At 43.5% G+C, this 20,307-nt stretch overlaps 2 protein-coding genes across 5 annotated transcripts in view; one reads left to right on the plus strand and one right to left on the minus strand.

Annotated features, from left to right (window-relative positions):
• Window positions 1-511: 511 nt before the first annotated feature.
• Window positions 512-9,956, minus strand: LOC111265265 (uncharacterized). Of its 2 annotated transcripts, none has more exons than XM_022841789.2 (6): window positions 7,363-9,956; window positions 6,575-6,911; window positions 4,471-4,511; window positions 3,298-3,870; window positions 2,673-3,011; window positions 512-2,459 (listed from the first exon to the last, which is right to left on the minus strand). In XM_022841789.2, the coding sequence occupies exons 2-6, from the start codon at window positions 6,696-6,698 to the stop codon at window positions 2,283-2,285; spliced, it is 1,254 nt and encodes a 417-aa protein (XP_022697524.1). In that variant the 5' UTR covers window positions 6,699-6,911; window positions 7,363-9,956; the 3' UTR covers window positions 512-2,282. The 2 variants fall into 2 exon arrangements, with proteins under 2 accessions (XP_022697524.1, XP_022697525.1); XM_022841790.2 differs by having other exon boundaries at window positions 7,359-9,956.
• Window positions 9,957-10,454: 498 nt separating this feature from the next.
• LOC111265264 (serine/threonine-protein phosphatase 2A 56 kDa regulatory subunit gamma isoform) overlaps window positions 10,455-20,307 on the plus strand; it is a 68,365-nt gene continuing 58,512 nt past the window's right edge. For 2 of the 3 annotated variants that reach the window (XM_022841784.2, XM_022841782.2), the window contains exons 1-2: window positions 10,455-13,790; window positions 19,144-19,176. Coding sequence is in view for 2 of the 3 variants with exons in the window: in XM_022841782.2 (XP_022697517.1) it covers window positions 19,153-19,176 (24 nt within the window). In the remaining variant the exon portion in view is untranslated. Of the gene's footprint in view, window positions 13,791-14,948; window positions 15,219-19,143; window positions 19,177-20,307 lie in introns of those variants that run through there. The other variant, XM_022841783.2, reaches the window with a different exon arrangement.

Consider the following 20,307-nt stretch of genomic DNA (forward strand, 5'->3'; position numbering starts at 1 on the left):
ACGAACTTAAATTTATTTTTATTAGTTAACTCAGCGCTTTTGAAGCTATCTATGGGTCTTATATGGAAGCTAGCGGTAGCTTTGTTTGTTCTATAGTTTCACATGAGTTGTGTCATAAGCTCTATGGGTTTAAACCAGTCGTCTCCTGATTTTTAACCAGATATTCTGCTATAAGGGCTTTGTCAACGCTGTTCTAAGAAAGTTATGTAGCTGTGCTAGGAAGCGAACCGCGTACACGCAAGGGGACGAATCGGCGCCATATGTAAAGAAATTGACACTATTTGCGAACTGACGTCATGCCTTATGATAAACTATTTGTAGGGTTACTAAACAATTAAGAATTAGTTGTTTTTATAACTAATTTATAAAATAGCTATAGTCTGAAAAGAGGTCTTTACTTGCACTAAGGCCGTTGCCCTAAATTTGCTAAATATTTTTTAACGAACATCACTTAGGTATTAGGTATTAGATTTTGCCACTCTTCCCCTAAAAAAAAATCTAACACAATCAGTTAAATTTCGACCATATTTTATTTTTATTTCTTGCCAGGTATCTTCACTATGCGACACGTAGCCTGAATGTTTTATTATTTTTTCTTTAATGTGACTATCTACATCTTGTCAATGCATTGTCGAGCAAACGTCACACTTCATCACAATAGCATATCGTTGGTTATATAGGGTGGCTTGAGTTGAGTGAGAAAGATCAGTTGCATAACTTTTGCAGCGGACGGTGTTGCATGTTGTACTCGGTGGACGCTCATAGCAAGGTCCATGACGTCACCTTCATACAGCGTTATACCTGTATATTCAATATCGAACCAGGCTTTTTCGCTGATATTTCAGGCCTGCTGAAACCAGCAGGAGAGCTCCTGCGCTTGCTTTTTACCTTGACGACAAAGTCTGGTGTTCATTTGCACTATTCTGCACTCCGTTTCCGCTCGGCCGATCGGTCATGGTAACAATAAAACTTGGCTGATCTTTGTGAGCTGCATACTTAAACCTGCTCGTCCAAAACTATGGCAACTTATTTCTTGCTTCCTGCATACTAACTGCATTCAAACCATTTCCATGCGTGTCTGTGTAGCTCGGTAGCTATGAATGTCGACGTAGGGATAAGGTACTCTGACGCCTTTATAACAATGGACCTAACAGCATGCATTTTCATTAGAAAAGAACGTCTTTTGTATTATCTTATACAAGACCATACTGACCGTTTGATGGCCACGCGTTCATCACGATACCAACATGAGTCCAGAAACATCTGCCTTCTCAACTACACGCCTCGATGCCACATTTATTCAGTCAGCCACGGGTAAAAACAATACTAGGCCTTGTGCAAAGTTGATCAGTAATCTTCCATAAAAATACATTTTAGCACCCATGTTCAGACAAAACGGTAAGGCCAGCCGAGCCCGCGTCGTGGTGCTGTTACTAAATAATGTCTTTACGTTTCTTAGGGTCAAATGCAAGCCGACGCGTTTTTTGAGAAATGTCTCTATATCTCAAGTTTTGTGAAAGGAAACATGACATGTTACAAATCTACAACAAATTCAAGAACCTCATACCTCGGCTATATCAATACTGATGCTTGCAGCGTTAATCACGTTGCCGTATAATAGTTATGGTAATCATAATAATACTTCAATAAAAATTTGATTCTTCTTAATTCGTGTAGATGTATTGTTTGACAGTAAAAGGGAAGTAAAGTTCGAGATTGATCAGAAATCAAAGAGCACAAGTACTTATGCAGTCGTAACTCATTCGGATCCGTTTGTTTTGATAGCTAAGAACGCGTTCAAATAAAGTATATCCTCAGTAAAAAGCACTGAAAGAAAATCCTGCATGAAATGAAGATAAAAGACTAACATTTGTCCCATCTGCCGCCACAGAGGTAGACACAAATAACGAACAAAAAGTGAGCGAGTTAAATCTTCTGCTTGAGATTAATGCAAAGGTAGCTCATACTTATGTGTTTTCTATGTCACTACATTATTACGCCACTCACAAAATAATTGTCTATGATGGCAGTTTGAACAAGTTTGATGGAGCCCGACATTTTTTCGACTTCTTTTTGACAAAAACTCCACCTCTTTTACCCAAGCGGACGTCAATAATAAGCTTCGATAGAATCGCTATTCAGTTCCATTCTCTGCACATCTTCAAAAATGTTTTGTCAGTCGGGGATCCATAAGTGTGTTATGTACGGCGGGTAGGTTCGCCCTCTACCTACTGCACCCAAAAAGTACTTCAGCATGGGATCGTTGACACTGGTAGCAATGGTCAGCCATCATCAGCATCATCATCGGAATCCTCATTATCGTCTTCCAAATCGCTATCACTGTCGGCAAGGACGCCCATCGTGGCTAGAAGTGCCCGCTTGAGATCTGAACCCATTCGTGCCGCCTGTTCCAATTGCGCGCTGCGTCCCGTTAACGTTGCCAGGTCTCGCTCATGTTTCTGCCAATAAATGAAAATATTCCATCGGAAAAAAGGGAGAAAGAGAGAAAAGTAAAGTTGACCGCTAAGTGCATGTGTGTGATTGAAGTTTAGAAATACAAGCAGGTAAGTCTTATATGAACAGAACGTAACGATGATGGGACGTCTCTTTTTATTTTAGTATATGTCAGTGTTAGTTAATTTAGTTGGTTTTATAAAGACTAATACACATACATGGATAATGTTGAAATTTCCATTGGTGCGATCTGTTGAAGGGTAATTCAACGGCTGCTTCAACTGCTGGAGGCTTTTTGATTTGCTCCGATTATAATGCAACAGGTCGTCTTTACTGTGATGATGGTGCTCTTGTTGATGAGGTTGCTTTTGCTGCCTGTTTTGGAATGGAGTGGCTCCAAGGTGGTTGATCCCGATCTGATGACCCCATTGGATGGCCTCAGTGATTTCTTCTGGAGTAAGCGGTCCTTCGCCAGCAAGCTCTTCTCTTTTCCAGCCCATGGCGCGCAAGAGCCGCTCTTCAGCTTCATCACAACATGGCGACGCTGGTGGAAATAACTGTTTTCGCACAATATATACAGGAAACAACATATAACATCAGTATGCATATGGGTGGAGTGCAAGTAATGTAAAGTTGCGTGCGAACTATCTTAACTTCAGTGAGAAGTTCTTCACCCGTTCAAGTGGGTGTACAGGAAGTATAGGTATTTTTCAGACTCACTGTTTAATTAAAATTAATCAATATGGTCTTCATAAACATGCATGAAGTAACCATTTCCCCTTTTATCGAAAATAAATAATTAGCGTTCATTTATAAGTGCATTCTTCCCTTGTATGCACCTACGTTTTGATTGTAGATTTCGTTGCCTTGGTAGTGATTTCGCTGTTGATTTGATTGATGAATATTAATGATACTGCTTGAAATTGCTGCGGGTAGCGTAGTTTCGGTTCGATCAATTATTGGTGGCGATAATCTCGTAGGTATCGTTGCCCTGGTCGGAGCATCACGAATTTCGGAAGCTGCCGAAGACATAAAATCCGTTTTACTGTGTAGCAAGGAGGAGTCATGATGTTGGTCGTCGCTGTCCTTATGATTGTTATTAACGCTTTTCACGTCAAACTCGGCTGTTGACTGCCGTTGCAATGGTTGGAGTTGTGGTTGTTGCTGTTGAGTCTGAACGTTAGTGGGTCGAGGGGCAAGGACTCTTCTTGTAAGATTTCTTGGTAGCATAGCTTTATACATGCGATTCCCACCCCGCGAACCGAGCTGGCCAATAACTGAGCTGGCAGTTGCGCTCGCCGAGTTGGGTAGTGTCGGTGAAGGCGAAGGCGATGAGGACGACGAAGTCAACGGGGCCGACCACGCAGACGCACCACCATTTCGATTTTGTCTGCTAGGGACTTCCACTAAGCATGGCTGTGGTTGTGCGGTTATCCCGGAAGTGAAACAATAAAGGGCCAACACCAACGAGAGGAACGGCAATTCAACAACGTAAACCAACAAACATAAGTAATTCCAAAAATTACATATATTACGATAGTTAAAGATACTGTTTGTACACACTAACTCCAGCAATGAAAAAACACTCGACAAACTACAGTAATTTTCGACCTTTACTATATCTCACATGAAAGTGAGTTTCGGTGCAGTATTGTCGTAATTTACAAACATATTTAAAATGCCACACAACACAAATATCAATATTTAAAAATATATTGCGGAAAAAATTGTGTCACCAATACCAGAAGTAAGTTTTGACGGAAGCCAATTTTACCATAAGTAAATAAATTATTTGTTTAGTCGACTGCCAAAGACTGTTGAATACGTAGACAAAAAACATACTGACTCATTTCCTACAAGTACGAAAGAACAACTTAAATCAAGTATTATTATAAGGTGTAACTATTATTCTAAATATTTGAAGTCTAAATTCGTTAAACGTAACGTTTCATATACAGGCGGTCACCATGTGCCTAGTATCGTTACTTCTTATTACAAGCATGGGCTGGTACTTACGAAGTCATCTTTTTGAAGTACGGAGTCCGCCTTTCGAGACTCTGGAAGATCGAAACGGAGTAATTTTTGTAACATTATAGTAAGACCTTCAGCTTCGGATAACCAGCTTTTAAATTTATGATTACCTAATACATTTCTAAAAATTTCTCTAAAATTAGAGTACCAATTTTTTAATTCAAACAATAACAAGTGTTCCCACGTACCAAAAATTCCTATTACAGATTTTTACACCCCGAGTCCTTTACACCGTTTGTAGGATTTTATCTTAATGAAAAACGACCGATAGATAGCACACGTATCAGATACCCATTTTTAATCAATTAATTTAGTAATTAAGAACTTTACGACCTACTATATGTTTTTTAATGTTATGTTATGTTCATAACTTCCATTATGGTCGTGTTCTCTATAGTTTTATATTTATCCCTACTATGCCTATCTTCTGGAAAGTCCAGTAAGCAAATCACTGATATTCTCCAAGAGTGACTTTTTCTAACAATCTATTAGTTTCATACGTCACAAGCAGGAAATCTGATACCAATATAAACAGGAAGGATATAAGCAGCTACGGTAATTTAGCCCAAGATTATCCCTCATCCCCCATTAGAAATAATTCATCATAATTAGTTGCAACCATACCTGTGCGTATGTTCAAATAGTCCCTTTTGATTGGTTTTCATCTCATCATCGTTAAAATCCCTTAGCATTCAACTGCTAGGCATCCTTTTACATCGTTAACTTATTATAATGCATTTCACTAGAAACTATCTTCTACTTTTATAATAACCGGAAATTTTACGATACTTTAAATTACACATACACACTTTAAAATACATTAAACTGTATATGAAAAAGATGTCTTTCTGATGCATGTTAAGTCGCACTTGTTTTAAGAAAATTAGGTTATTTTTCTTTATATTAGAGTGAGAAATATTTAATCAATAAAGATTTTATAAAGAGTGCGATGATCGTTGGATTGATAAAGGGCCAATCTATATATATATATTATACTTGTTGCATGCTATTACTTTATTCATTAACATTGTGAACAGATTTATCTCATATATGCCGATGTATGCATATCAAACAAAAACTAATGTGCGTTCCTACTGACAAAAGTTATTTATTCAGTCCGTGTTGTTGCTTCCCCTACATAGCTCCCCGTTACTTTACCCATCCGAAGCAAACATCCGAACCAAATGTAATAATCTATTTAAAATTTTTTTACCTCAGGGCATACGCAATACTACTGTTTGCGGATTAGTATTACTGTAGACAAACCCACTTTCCAATATATAATGTCATTAACATGTATTAGCTCTTTTATCTGTAACGTAATTCATCAACCTGACATTGGATAAACCTGTACTCTCTGATAGAATTACTGTAAAGGAGAGTGGGGTTTTTGAGAAAAAATATCCTGCCACTGTTTTTGTATTTTTTGACAGCCCTTCTAGTACCTGTATGTGACAATAAATTCTTTCTGCAAAGTAACATTTTATATATTTCCGGATTTCGTCATGACAATCGGATCATGGAACTTAAGTACTCGCAATGACAAGCTACCACTACATTTCATTAGATAAGAAATATAATTGATAACCTCTTTATGTACTCAAGTATACTAATTAATGAAAACGGTGATTTGCTGCGTTTTGTCTCATTAGGTTTCGAGCTTTAATGGGCGGATCCATTATGTCCAAAAAAACCAGAGTTCAAGTGGTTTAATTTTATTTAAATTTATTATTAATTTCATAGGAGGAATGCTTTACTTCACCAAACTGTTTCTGACCTTTTTTTATATCATTATACAACAAATAAACCATTAATACTTAAAATACGTGAGAACAATATTTAAGTTTCAACGGTCACCTGTAATAAGCTCATGCCGCGTTCCTAGTCTTTTGGATCTCGACGTCACCAAAAAAAAAATACATTTTTACCAAACTAAATCATTAATGAATGAAAAAAAACTGACAGTAAGGAGGCTGGAAACCAAAAAGAGTTAAGTTGTTATATAAACTGTTAAATAAACTGAGCATATATATATATGCTCAGTTTGCTATATGTTGATTATCAGTATCTTACCTTAAGTTATACTTACGAAAGGTATTGGTGTTATTATTATGCAGCCAGTGAAGCGACTGTGGTCGACGTTCCCTTGTCGGGGGTAGCTTCAACCACGAAGGGGTAAAATCGTTGAGCTTATTCGTTTGATGGTTGAACATTCTGAGAATGTTCGTAACAACAGTTCGCAGGCCGAACTTTATACGCGTAGGATCTCTGCTCTATTTATCTATTTATATGTACTCATCACAATAAGCTAGTAAGCCAACGACAAGATAACATCCGGAGTTTTGTATAGAGCTTTTCCATAAACAGCTCTTCTGAGAGATGCTAGGCGAGTATCGTATGTGGCCTCGTTGGACGATTGCTTACGCCTGAAATTTAAGAGTCGACCGTTAGTTTTTGTGATGGTCAGACAAACTTTTGTTTCACACCTTCTGAGGTCGATGCATTTACTAATGGAGGCGTAGCATCACGTTTCAAAATGCTTGTTTTTTAATTGATTTGAAAAAAAATTAAAAAAGTTATCTCATTTCCTCACTCCGAAATATTAAAATTGTCCGAAAACAGTCAATTGTAGAAGTATAACATTACGATGCTAGGCGACTCCATATTACGATCTGGCAACAAAGTGGATAGTTGATGAACTATATACGGTTTTCGTTAAAAAACGATGTTCAAAAGAAGTCAGTGTCGCTTTGTCTTTGACTACTCCCACTTCTTCCCATTTTCCTAACCTAGCCATTTTAGTCCACTTGATACGATTTTTTTTTGCCGAATTGTGCATCTACTTTAGTTACATGTATATAATAGAAACTTACCTACCTTTTGTACAAACGCGGCAGTCTGTTTTCTACTTTTTGACCGGAGCACGAGCGGCGTCGCTATACCCAGTCTGAGTGGTATTATTTGCTGCTTATTAACAATAGTAGCAATAATAACAATATACTGATATTAAATATTAAATCATAACAAAATACTGAGGTGTACAGTAAGAACTCAAGTTGCGACCGCGGCAGCTACATTCACTAGTAACAGCACCGTTGTTTACTGGTTTCTCGCGTTGCTGTCCTTGTTACTGTCGTTGTCGTCGTTGTTGCTGTTTTGATTTTGGGTCCTCCAGGCCAACATACGTAAATGTGCCTGGCGGAGCTGATCGCTACATCTTGTGCTCTCACGCACTGAGTAACCGCCACTTCGGAAGACGCTCGAAATCACTGATAACACTCGTCGCGCTTACAAAAGAACGCTCCCAACGAAGAGTTCTCGTCGCCTGTTTAATTTTGTGGCATTTGTTGTGTTGCTTTTTCGGGATTCTGTCGCCGTCTTGGTGTTGTTTTTTGGGGCTATCTGCAACCGTCTACGCTATGCGACAACGAAGAAGGTGGCCCCCCTGGGGCGGACTAGCTGTTTGACCGTCTGCCCCGATTCAGCACCGCCTTCTCGCTCACAACACGCTCACTCACAAGCAGCAAACAGCAGCTCCCACGAACGAAACACACGCCACAACAAATCGGAGGCGTCGTGAACACAAACGCTCACGGAACACGCACAACACAGCAGCAGGAGGAGCAGCAGTGGGTATTCTCCTGGTGCTGCGTGAATCGTAGACACGGACTCAAGCCGACAAAACAGAGCCTGTTCGAACAGACGGCCAGACACACAACCTTGGTGAGTATCCAGGCGCCCGCTACAGGCGAAACTGCCAATGAACTCTGATCTTCACGCCAACTCGTTGTGCAACAACAACAGAAGCAGACCAAAATACGGTAACAAATCGAAAGGCATTCCAAACTCTGATTGTCTAACCAGGTGTGCCTTTTGTGTGAGTCCTGGTCGCAATAGTAGCCCAAACTCTTCTCCGGCTGCTGGTGCTGCTGCAACTGCATGCGTCTCTCGCTCTATACCTTCTTCTCTCTCTCAAACAATTTTCTCTCCCTTAATGAAAAACCGACCGGCGCGGCCGTCGCCGTTGCCGCCGTCCCAAAGAAGAAACGAGCAAACGGCAGGCAGGCACACAATCGAGCCCAAGACAGATAAACAGACAGACGGATGAACTGACCGTTACTGTTTCTACTCTTACGCGCTGCTACAGTTATCGCTAGACTGAAACTGAGCCGCGTTGTTGTTCAAGTCACGACAGTGATGGAGCGTTGATTGCTGACGACGGAAGGCATTTGCAGTCAACGACGCTAACGGTGCACCTGCTACTGCCGACGCTATTTCTGCTGCTGCCCCCGACCCGGATTGACTTTAGATCGCTTCAGATCAGCGACTAAGATCTGAATCTGCTCAATGCACTCCATAAAACGGTGGCACAATAGTAGTTGTGTGGATAGCGGCTAAAGTATGTTGATAACCTGCTTGAATATGGCGCGATGGTTTGAATTTTCGCGCGTTTCATTGCGCTGCGCGGTGCCGCCCGCTGTCGTCAATTCTGTCGAGTTCGTAGCTGGTGGCGCCACTGATGGCTGCATTGGAACGTTTTCGTCAAAGGCACACACACGGACACAGCGCCGACAGGAAGACCGATATCGGCTCGGTACCGAATAGAGACGATTACATATGGACAGCATAGCCAGTGGTCAGATTGGCAGCGCCTTGATTCGTGTAAGAGTTAGCTGGATCTGCGAGCAATCTTCACTGGGTTTATGTAGTATAGCTGACATTAGGTTGTGTCTTTCTTTCCGACAGTAATAGCGCGCCCAAGTAGTTAATAAGAATTGGCAAAACGCAATAGAAAGGGCGAGCTCAAGGTTACAAAGGACGGATGATTTAATCACGTTCAACATGCGTTAGAAGAAAGAAAACAGATTTGCTTATAATTCTTTATATTGTTTTTCCGTTATTCGAATTTACAGCATACTGCATTGATACATCTTGAAGTTGAGTTTAATGGCGGGGGAGACTCGGTTAAATAAATTGGTATGATTACCAAAGCTTTCTTCATTGGACACCCTCATTTGTTGTCCATAATATATTAGAAAGCATTTGCATTTGGTGTTGTCTATATATACATATCTATGTCTATATATGTATATACCATGATAAGGGTGATGATGTTCAGGTGTGTTTTTGATTGAAGTGCGATAGTAAACAGGCTGGTCTTCCCTCAGTTTGTCTGCCGGCCGGTCGCTCATCTCATTCGCTCGTTGTCCGCACGTCACTCGTCAAGGTCCGTATTACTTTCGTATTGTTGTGCGAACTCATACCTCTGTCTTTATTGAGATAAAAAGTTCTGGAAAGGAGAGCTTTTAGTGGGTAGAAAATTTGAGTATTTACCGGGAAGCGAACGCTTTCGGCCGTAACAGTAGTAATTCAGTCCCACACTACTTGGCTGAATTTTGCGAGCTGTGCATTGAGTGTTTCCGCCAATTTGTGAAAAAACTTGGATCTATGCTTTAGCCGTGAAATTTGGTCTGCACAGTGCATTTGCCCTCGCCTTTATAATAAGACCGAATTAGTTCGGTTAAAAAAGCGAACTAGCTCCTCAAATCCTATACTAGTGGCAGTTATAGCCGCTCTATTTGTCTTCACTTGGCTCGCGTTTCGACTCGATTAACGACTGTTGACTCTGCGCGTTAAAGACTGCCATCGTTTATTTTAGTCTTTGGCCATTAGCAGCAGCAGCAGTAGTAACGGCAGTCAGACAGCTTAGAAATGGGTGATGGATGTCAATGGTAGACGCCGAGGTGTGACGTTATGGGGGACTAAATGGCTAGCTGTCTGTTCGCGTGTTTGCCTTGCCGATGGAAAAGAAGTCGTCTGCTAATAGGCGCTGTTCGACCGCCCGTTCGCGCTCGGCTTCTGTTGACGACGAGCGGAGTGACGACGAAAAGAACGAAGAAGTATACCGAGACGGGTCGAGCAGGCAAGCTAGCAGGCAACCAAAGTGTAAGTAGCTAACAGCATCAGCAAGAGGAGGTATAGAGGCGGCAGGCGTACAGCCAGCAGCAGCAACGTAAAGGAGACTGGTAAGGCAGTCAGGCGAAGCCCAGTAGTACAGCAACTGTTATCGTCGTCTTTATCATCATCATCATCACCACCACCGCCGTTGTGGTTGTTGTTAGCCAGTAATAGGCAGCCGCTAGGCAAACGGCAGCAGGCCACAGCCTTAGCCCATAGCCGCCTCGGCACATCATACTGAAACAGTCATATTGTTGTACGGGGCTAACCGAAATACAGCAACGACAACAACGATCGGTGCCACTGTGACCAACAATAAGTGAGTGTAGTAACGAATGAGTAAATAACTGCCGCATAAGTGTACTCTCCATCCACTGCTGCTGTTTAGTCCAAACGGCTTCAGTTCATCAGCATCCTTTATCACTGCTACCACTGCAACTACGACTACGACTAGCAGTTTTACGGTTTGGGAGCCCCCATGCAACAGCAGCATCGCTGTTGCAGAACTGATGCTGCTGCTGCTGTAGCCAGCGAGCTAGCCATCGATACAGATACCAGTACAGGACATATTTTTTTTTACTATTATTAGTAGTTGCCCGTGTGCTAAGGCAGTGCCCGATTCGGCGAGCAGCAGGACTATAGCGAGACGAACGACGGCGGCCCACTGCTGCTGCTGCTGCCGCCGCCGCCGCTACTGCTGCTGTTATTCCGACGACGGAACACGGCGACGACGACGATCGCCAACGGCTGCAATATCGTCAATAGTTCGGGTTAGATTAGAGTGACCAGCGGCTCCGTACTTGTTCATCGTGCTTACTGGTTGCTATTAGTTGACTGTGTTGAGAGATAATCAGAGAAGCGGTGGACGACGGTTGTCGTGGTGAATGCGACCGTCGTCGACGTTGTTATTTGCCCCAAGAGGTACTGCCCATTGTGTCACAACTGAAGCTACAATACAACAGGACCAAAAGCTACGGCTATCGTAGCAATAACTACACAACAATAATAACTAGTAACTGTCGCCACTGCTCGTCTCGCGGTCGACGACGAATCACCGACGAATAACGACGGGAATGCCTTATTGTTTCGATCCTTGCCTTTTATATTATATCGGCCCCTCTATACGACTGACTGTTGCCTGCGAGCGACTGTAAGAAGCCACTACGCTGTTAGATTGAACAGGCTCGTCGTAGGTCAACGTCAGTGCCTGCGTGCCTGCCTGGTGGTGGTGATTGGTGTTCAGCCCCGACACGCGACCGCTAACTACGATACTGGCAACAATACCAAGGAATAGCAGCCGTCTCGCGAGCGCGGCCACGACGCTGACGGCGGTTGCCGCTACGGAAGCTTCGACCCGTAGTTGTCCATCGGCAAAAGGGTTGTTGACGGTGTGGCTGTCGTCCATCAGTGGCCTGCCTATCCATCTGTCCGTCCATCGTGCTGCTGTGCTGAGATCAGTGCTGCTGCTGCTGCTGTTGTTGTTACTCAGCGGCTCGTGTAGCATATGCGCACGTTGATACTTAGTCAGGCGAACAGCAGTAGCAGTTATATACAGCCCTTCTCCTGCTTCCAGATACAACGGAAGAATATTGTTTTTCTAGCTAATGCTTGTAAGTGCCTGCTGCTAGTTGTCTGACCATCCGCCGGCTGTGTAGCGACTCTGTCAGTGTTTCTGGCTATTTGCCGCCTCTACGTGTGTGTGTGTGTGTGTGTGTGTGTGCGTGCGTGTGTGTGTGTGTATGTGTGTTTGTTTCGAGCGATCAGCCGGTCGCTCGGACGCTCGATTTCTTGGCCTGTCGCCGGACGGATAGACGGACAAAGGGACGGTGATCGGTCTGTTGTCGGCTGCCTGTGGATGGATGGTCGCTGCTGACTATCGCCGCCGCCGCCGCCACCGCCGCTGCTGTCGCTATCGCTACCACCATTAACCATCATCAACCATCACTAACAGCCGTCAACAGCCGTAGCAGCAGCAGTGAATACTGGTGTTGGTATTGCCGTTGTTGTTGTGATTGTGGTTGTTGTTGTTGTTCTTGTTGCTGTTGTCGTCGTCGTCGTCGTCGTCGTCGTCGCTAGGTCGGCCGCTTACTTGATAGGTCGGTTTATGTTCACGTTTGTTCATATGTACCAATCGCCACCGTCGTCGCCTTTGCCGTCTCGTTCGTCTGTAGCGGCGTGTGGTGTCGCGGTCCGTGGCGTCCAGCGCCTTTTGTGCTAATGGCCTCGTCGTAGGATCATCGTGCTATGTTATTAGCAGTTTGTATTACAACGGGCTACAGCTTTAGCGCTACTAGCCGAACTAGGACCAGGCGTCGAGTCGCACTGCTGCTGCTTGCAGTCGCCGGGGTCCCATTCTAAGAGCGTGCTCTCGTGCTTATGCTGTTGCCGTATCGCCGTTTCGTCCGTAGCCGCCCGTGTAACGGCAATCACAGCAGCTACGACGACCACTGAGCTCAATAATAGCGACCTCAACAACGTCGATATTACCGGTAGCAACGAACAAGACTAACCCTCAAAGGAGCACGAAAAAAACAAAAGTTTCCACTGAAGCGAAGCGTTGCTTAAAAATTTACAACACCTGCTACTATTCCTTTCATTAGTTTCACTGCTACTGCTAGACCATACTGATCATTCAGGACTGCAATATTATTACAAGAACAACCATAACAATAACAACAACAGCAGCAGCAGCAGTAACACGAAAGGACATTTTTTTTGCTCATTCGAGCTATCAAAGGAGAAAGCAGCTAGCTAAAAAAGTTCAGTTAGCTGGCAAACTGGTTAGTTGTTTAATTCTCGTTGAGGTGAACTGAATTCGGTTAAGAGAAGAGTTTGCGTTTAGTTAGTCCCCGTTCGGGTGTTGGCGGTGATGGTGAAGTCGTGTGGGGTGGTCACGTTAAGTGAGAAATCGTCGTAAAGCCTGGTGAGTGAGCAAGCTGTGAGGTGTGCGCTTCATCTACTACTTCTTCGTTAGCAGTGAAAGCTGAGTGCAGTGTGGATGTGTACCGTGTTCTAAACAACGGAAGTCGTCTGAAAAAACCGAAGGTGCTTCTTGTACAAGCACCTCCCGTTCTGAACGGAGTGGAAAGCAACAAAGCGCCGAAAAGGAAACTTTGTACACGCATAAGGACGTCTATTGTTTCCAGCATCTATTAAAAAAAAAAGGAATATTAAGGACGGAGAAAACGCAGCAAGAGAGTCTTGCTTGCTGTCGTCGCGATTGGATGGCCAGTGATGTTCACCGGCAACGACGGAGAAATCAGCAGCAGCAGCAGCAGGAATCAGTTTGTGCTCTGAATCCGAACGACGACAATCTACAGAAGATCGAAAAGTCTACGATATCGCAGGTAGGCAGAATCCAAGATAACATAACAGAAACTTTAATCGGTCAGTTTAGTATAATAATCATTGTTTTGGTTATCATAGGACGTGAGTGAGGTCCAGGCTGAAGGCGTTACGGGAACTTGGCATTTCATGGGATATGAATGTAGCCTTATCGTATATGTACGTGTTTGGGTGTCTGTGCGGGCCTACAACGAATACCAGTACTGGTAGTAGTGCCCTTACTTGTTTTTCTGCTGCCGCTACCATCGCCAGTGTCGCTGCTGCTACTGCCGCCGCCGAAAAACAAGAACCGATTGCATCTACCACGCCTCATAATTCCTCCGGAAAACGTTCGCGGAAGCGTTCGTGCTGCTAGCCGTGGTAATCAACTGTAGTTCGCGGTAGTGATGGTGACTGAAAAAGCGAACCAGCAGCAATAGTAGTTAGCTGTCTGGTGCGATGCTCGAGAGCCGTGGAGCAGGCATGGCCGCACGAGACCGTCAAACACGGGAACAGTTTATACTCTATTCTCGGCTGGAATCGGTTTTTGTACACTACTTTACTAGGTTCGTGGCCAAATATAACCTGGTATTGCTTTTCGGACGACCGGTCAAACAGATCTGTTTGTTTGGCTACGGACAGCGACAAGCGTAGCAGACCAGCAGTAGCACAAACATTGACGCAGATATCGGACGACGGCCCCGGCCTGTCAAGTGAGTCGTCATGATGATCTCGGAACGGCCTGCGTCGTGTGTCTACTGTTATTACATTTAATTTATAGTTTATTGTAGCGCCCGATGAACGTGTATGATAAACGTGTCATAGAATTCTGAGTGAATCAGTGTTGTATAATGGTCCTCTGTCGTGCGCCGTCATGATTTACATTGTGCTTTGTGCCCTATTATCGGAACACAATTACCCGTACAAAATAGCGTCATTGTTAAATAACGGCGTCACTTCTAAATATGACGTTTTTTCAGCGGCGTTACTGGTTTGACGTTGCTGACTGCTGCTGCTGCTGACAGCTCTGAAGATCTAAATCAGTAATTATAGTGACTACAAATCTGTGCCTGTGTTGTTTCTGTTCCGCGTGATGGTGATTGTGTTTACAGGCACCTAATAACACGCAGAAGGTATTTACTCAGGGCTGGTCTTCTATTTCATTCCAGCCGCCCGCTTGTGCGACCCAACCAGTCAACTATGGTTTGTAGTGCTGTAGCGGCTACGTCTATCCTGTCATCAAGACTTTTCTAGCTTGTGCTGGTACTGCTTGGAAATCTGCTTGTGATCGTCATGTCGCTGTTTCTGTCTGCAAGGTAGTGCTTATTTTCGAATAACGGCCGGCCGGCCGGCCGACCGACCAACCAACAAGTCGCAGTCTGCTGCTGTCAGCCATCCAACAGTTTGTAGCAGCGAGCTGAGCGGCGGTTACGAGCTGGCGAACCAAACCAGTGAGTAGGCTACAGTCGTAGCTATCGAGGTTAAAGCTTTCTCTCAGCGAGGTTCTACAGCTGCTGCTGTGGTTGAGCCGGCAGTATCAGCAATAATAAGAGCAATAGTAGCACGTGAGTCGACGTTATTACCACAGCAGCAGCAGCAGTCACTACTGTTGTTGCTGCTAACTTTGATTGCAAATATTTTTGTAAATATCGTCCTCCATTTAATATATCTGCTCGTACTTCTATTGAAAAATGTCATTGTCTGCTGTGTACAACCTAGTATCACACAGTTAAGTAGCTTCACAAATTATTACGCCGACCCATGAGTTCGATTCTCCGTCGGCCTGTGCTTGTTCTTGTCCTTATCCCTGTCCGTGCTCAGTCATGGCCACTGCCCCTACCTCTCTTGCCGCTCCCTATCGCTGACGAAATCTCCGTGCGTCTTCTGCCTGACTGGGACTGAACGTACGTGCGTGTGTGTTTGTGTCCGCGTGTGGCGCTTCGTGGGTGACGGACTTTGTGTGTGTGTGTGTAAAACTTGAAAGTATAAACAACCGTTACAGCCGCTGGCGGAATTGCTGCTACTGCTGTTATAGGTGATGGGACGTAGGCAACGAGGCGAGCGGTGGCGGCGGCAATACGTCTGTCTGTCTCTCCGCTTATCAGTGTTGTTGTTGTTGTTGTTTCCACAACCAATCAACTCGCCATCGCTTTTGCCAGTGATTTGTCGCTTTGGTCATTCGAACCGTTCGTTCTAAGAGATTAGCTAACAGCGAGTTATGACTGCGCCCTCTACCCGGTTAAAAAGTGAACTGGCCTCATCAGGACGCCACCGCCGTTAGAACCACGTTAAAAACTTTTCCTATCACTTTGAAAGGCTAACCTTCCAGAATGCGACAGAACCATATAAAATCCTTGTAATATGAAAATCTGTGGTTTAACTTAGCGTTAGGGGTTAGAGAGGCGATCACGGAATATCGCTGTCGGCATTGATCCCCATTAAATGGCAGATGTCGGACGTACGAGTAGCGGCGAAATAAAGGTGATGCAGAGAAATACCGTGTTGCAGATAGCGCCTACCAGCGTATGTCCATTTATTTCGCGAGGACAATACGAAGCTGGAAGCATAAAAGTATAGAAAGAAAGGTACGGCCAGTCGTCTTTTAGACGCACAGGCAGGACAAACGTTCGACTTTATTTGTTTTGTGTGCTCTACTTGCTCTTTATGCAACGCGTTTTGCCATTTATATTGTGTGAACAAATCTACACAATTACTCTGCGTAACGTCGAAGACTTGCCCCCATTGGAAGACCTAGCCAGGGTGGGTCTCGTTGGACTCTCTGAGCTTCTGCTTGTTGGCTTTCAGTCATGTGTTGATAGCCGAATATAAACGCTTCCATTACACATATCCCCATATATGATTATTGTTGATACGTGATTTATGAAATGTAGTCGTTGTTTGGATCCGGCCAGGTCTCGCTTCTCATCGATTTGTACAGCCCAAACTTAACTGCCATCAGTTACGAGTGCCGATATCTATAATACTGATGGCAGGACAACCCTTAATTTTCATCTTTTCGGGTAACAACAATGACGAGATCTACAATAACAACAAAAGCTGCAGATTAGTATTAATCTGATGCTAATACAGCAGTAACCGGCAGTACCTGAGTACTGAGTCCGAGTCCGTCCAGGCAGTCAGTGGTACACGCAGTGCAGTCGCTGCACCAATGTTCGCACCCATTAAACAGATCGAAAACACTTAGATGCAAAGCTGCCGGACGGCGTGTCGTGGCTGAGGCCTGCGCGACGGCCGTCAGTGGGTTCAACTGCTTCTCTAGTTAGTCCGTTCATTGCTCAAAGCGAAACTTTCGTTGTTTGTAGTTATGTTGTTGTTATTATGTATGCTGCTGTTGCGGTTGCTCCTATGAGCGCTGCGACGGTGGTGGCGCGATGACTGCATCAGGCAGCGCGGTACTCTCATCGTCGTCGTTGACGATGGGACAGGATTATACTTACTTTGGTTCAAGACAGTCGCGCTTGTGGCCGAGAGAGGCAGCAGGCACGAAAGCCGTTGGCGCCGTTTCAGTAGCAGCAGCGGTAATAGCAGCGGCGGCGACGATAAGCAAACGGAATACGAGCAGAGGTTTTCCTTTGGCGTTTAGGCAAACGGCTGGCGCTACTGTCTACGCTAGCTGTTGCTCATCGTCGTGTGATGTCGCCGCTAGAAGCCACCCTACGCCCAACGGTGAAATTAAGATATTGAAAGTGTCGTCTCTACTTAACGTTGCCGTCCATTTGCTAGGAGCAGCAGCGGCAAAAGCGGGAGTGGCAACAGCGCAATAGCTTAACGCCACCATCGTCGCCGTCGTTACTATACTTTGGCCCGTTTGTCTGTAAACGGAAAAAGCGACCAGTTAGTCAGTTACGCAGAGAACGCGCTCTAACTAATATGAAAATGGGCGTGTGTTTATGTGTGCAATACGTCGCTTGTACGTGTATTAGGGAAGATAGAAAATTAACGACATCAGCAATAAAAACAACAACAATTACAACAACGAATAGCAAGCTCCACTTGTCCATTTATCTGTCAATCTTTTGCGGGTGGTTATTGTTGCCTTTGGCCGAGCTACGATAAATTAGTTGAGACAGTTGCTGTAACTATTGTTGTTATCACTGCCGAAATCGTTCTCTATCACGTGGAACGTTTTGCGGCTGTGATTGAGCATCCATTAATGTAATGCGCGTATAAGAAGTTCACCCAAATATCGGTTTTTATTCAGATGCTACTTCTAACTAAAATAGGATATGTCGTGGAACAGATGAAGCAGTCGATTGATTTTAGTATCAGAATGTAAGGACACACGCTCCTGTATTGAGATCCATTAACAAGACGGTAATCATTTGATGGTAGGTATTTCTGTTGGGCATATGGCGACAAAATGCTAAATCGCTCGGACAAAATCGGATAAATAAATAGATACACTTTGACAAGTTTTTTCTATTTAACTGAAAAGCGTTAACTTGCAGTTGATAAAGTTCTTCTAAACAAAAAAAACTAGTTCTTTCTGGAACAAAACGACAAACCCATCACATAACTTAACTACTGTGCACAAACTTGACGTCGGACATGAAATATAAACCTACAAGATCGACGGTCTGTGCCGCTATCGGTCGCTGTACGGCTCGCGAAGAAGAATCTCATACAGCAATACAGAACTCCCATGGTGGAGACTAGACCGATTAGGACGTAAATTTATCAATGTATGCAGAAACAACTACAAAAAAAGGTGCACCGCTTCTAATGATCCCGGAACATTAGTTCTGATATAGGACGCTGCTTTTTACTATCAGATCATATATCGTCTGTATAAGCAATTTGCCTTTTGTCAACTTTCTGAATCTTCTTGCAGCTTTTTGACTGTGTTGGATTCTTGAATTTGTAGGCCTTTTGGCTTGTTACGTACGGCGTATGCGAATATCACTCACGGGCATCAATATAGGGGATTAATTTTTGCAAAATATTTGTTTAAGAGTTGGGATTTGAACTGATGGTTTTATTGAAGCGAATGGCAGTTTCATTAAATATACACCTTATCGGAAATATGTAGTATTGTATGTCCGCAGACATATCTCTATCGACACATGTAAAAAAATTCATCCAAATATCGGTTTTTATGCAGATGCTGCTTGTAAAAAGTGCCAATTTGTCCCAAGCACTGTTTTTTATACCGCAGCGTATAAACTAGGTGTTCTGTAGTTGTGGCCTATAATTTAGACGACCAGTACCCCATTCACTAATATTTTCTTAACAAGAACCAAAATAATAGACAACAAGTAATAATAAATTATAATTATAGCAAACAATAATAACATGTATTCCTTCTCGATGTGTTTTGTGTTGTGTTGTTGTGTTTATTTGTTTGTTGAATTACAGTAAATCGCCATGGAGCATAATAGTGACAAAAATGTAAGTATAGTGAGTACACTATATTTATGCACGCACAAAGGTACATAGTCAAACGGATATAAAACTGTAAAAAAAACACTTACCAAAAAACGGGAGCAAACTAAGCTGTAATTTAATTCTAGCATAACAATAATAGATAACATAATTTTTAGTAGGTATTGTTCAGTACTTTACTATAAAGGAATGTAACATTCGCCATGACAATTTCGACTGAAGTCATTCCGATGACTGTTTCTAGTTGATAGAGTACCTTCTTCTGTCAGTTGTTTTCATTATGTTGTTTTTATTGTGGTGAAAAAGAAGAAACAAACTTATTGCAGTCTGGAACTGAATAAATGGGGATATACATATGTTCGCATCTTTTTTGCTTTGTACCTTGCTTATATTTATTTTATGTTTAAACGAAAGAATAGACCGATCAATAATCGTTGTTAATGAGCAGTGGACCATAGTCACGCTTATGTCATCAGCCCTGTGGATGCTGTTATTACAGTCGCGATCGCGCAGCGGTCGTAGCCTGTATGTTCTGCTCAGTGGCGGTAGCATAAAGGCGACTAGCATGCGGCTAGAACGGAGACATCATAGTAGCAGCTGGGGCAATCGTAACGCATCGATGATATCTGCTACAGATGCTCGGGCAGTAGACAAGGCCACAGCAGCAGCTGCTGTTCCTGCAGTTTCCAAGTCAATCTTAGTAGTTTCGACCGTCTGCTAACGTCACTATGTGCTTGTTCACCCACCGTTGGCGTGTCCGTGTGTGAAACAAAGCTGCTGATAATAGTTAGAAATTGGCCAATAGATAAACGAGAGCGATGGAGACAAGCGGAAGAGAGCAGTGCCACAGTTAGCTGCTCGTAGAACTGCAGCAGCTAACTGTGGCGTTGATTAGTGGTTGATCACGTGCGTCGGTATTTTGTTCGTTGTGAGTTTCGATAAGACGATACAGTGATATAGGTCTAGAAATCGCTGTGACGGCGACATAGAGTCACCTCGTTCTGCTGATTCCCTTTTGTCGTTGCTGCCACTACTTCTGATTTGGTGACGGACAGCATCGGCGGAGGTGGAGGAGGTTAAGTAAGCCGTGACCGGGATTGAGTTTTACCAGGTCTAGCGCACAAGGGATTACCAGAA

Source organism: Varroa jacobsoni, unplaced genomic scaffold, assembly GCF_002532875.2.
Source record: "Varroa jacobsoni isolate VJ856 unplaced genomic scaffold, vjacob_1.0 scaffold_949, whole genome shotgun sequence".
In the NCBI taxonomy this organism is placed as follows: domain Eukaryota; kingdom Metazoa; phylum Arthropoda; class Arachnida; order Mesostigmata; family Varroidae; genus Varroa; species Varroa jacobsoni.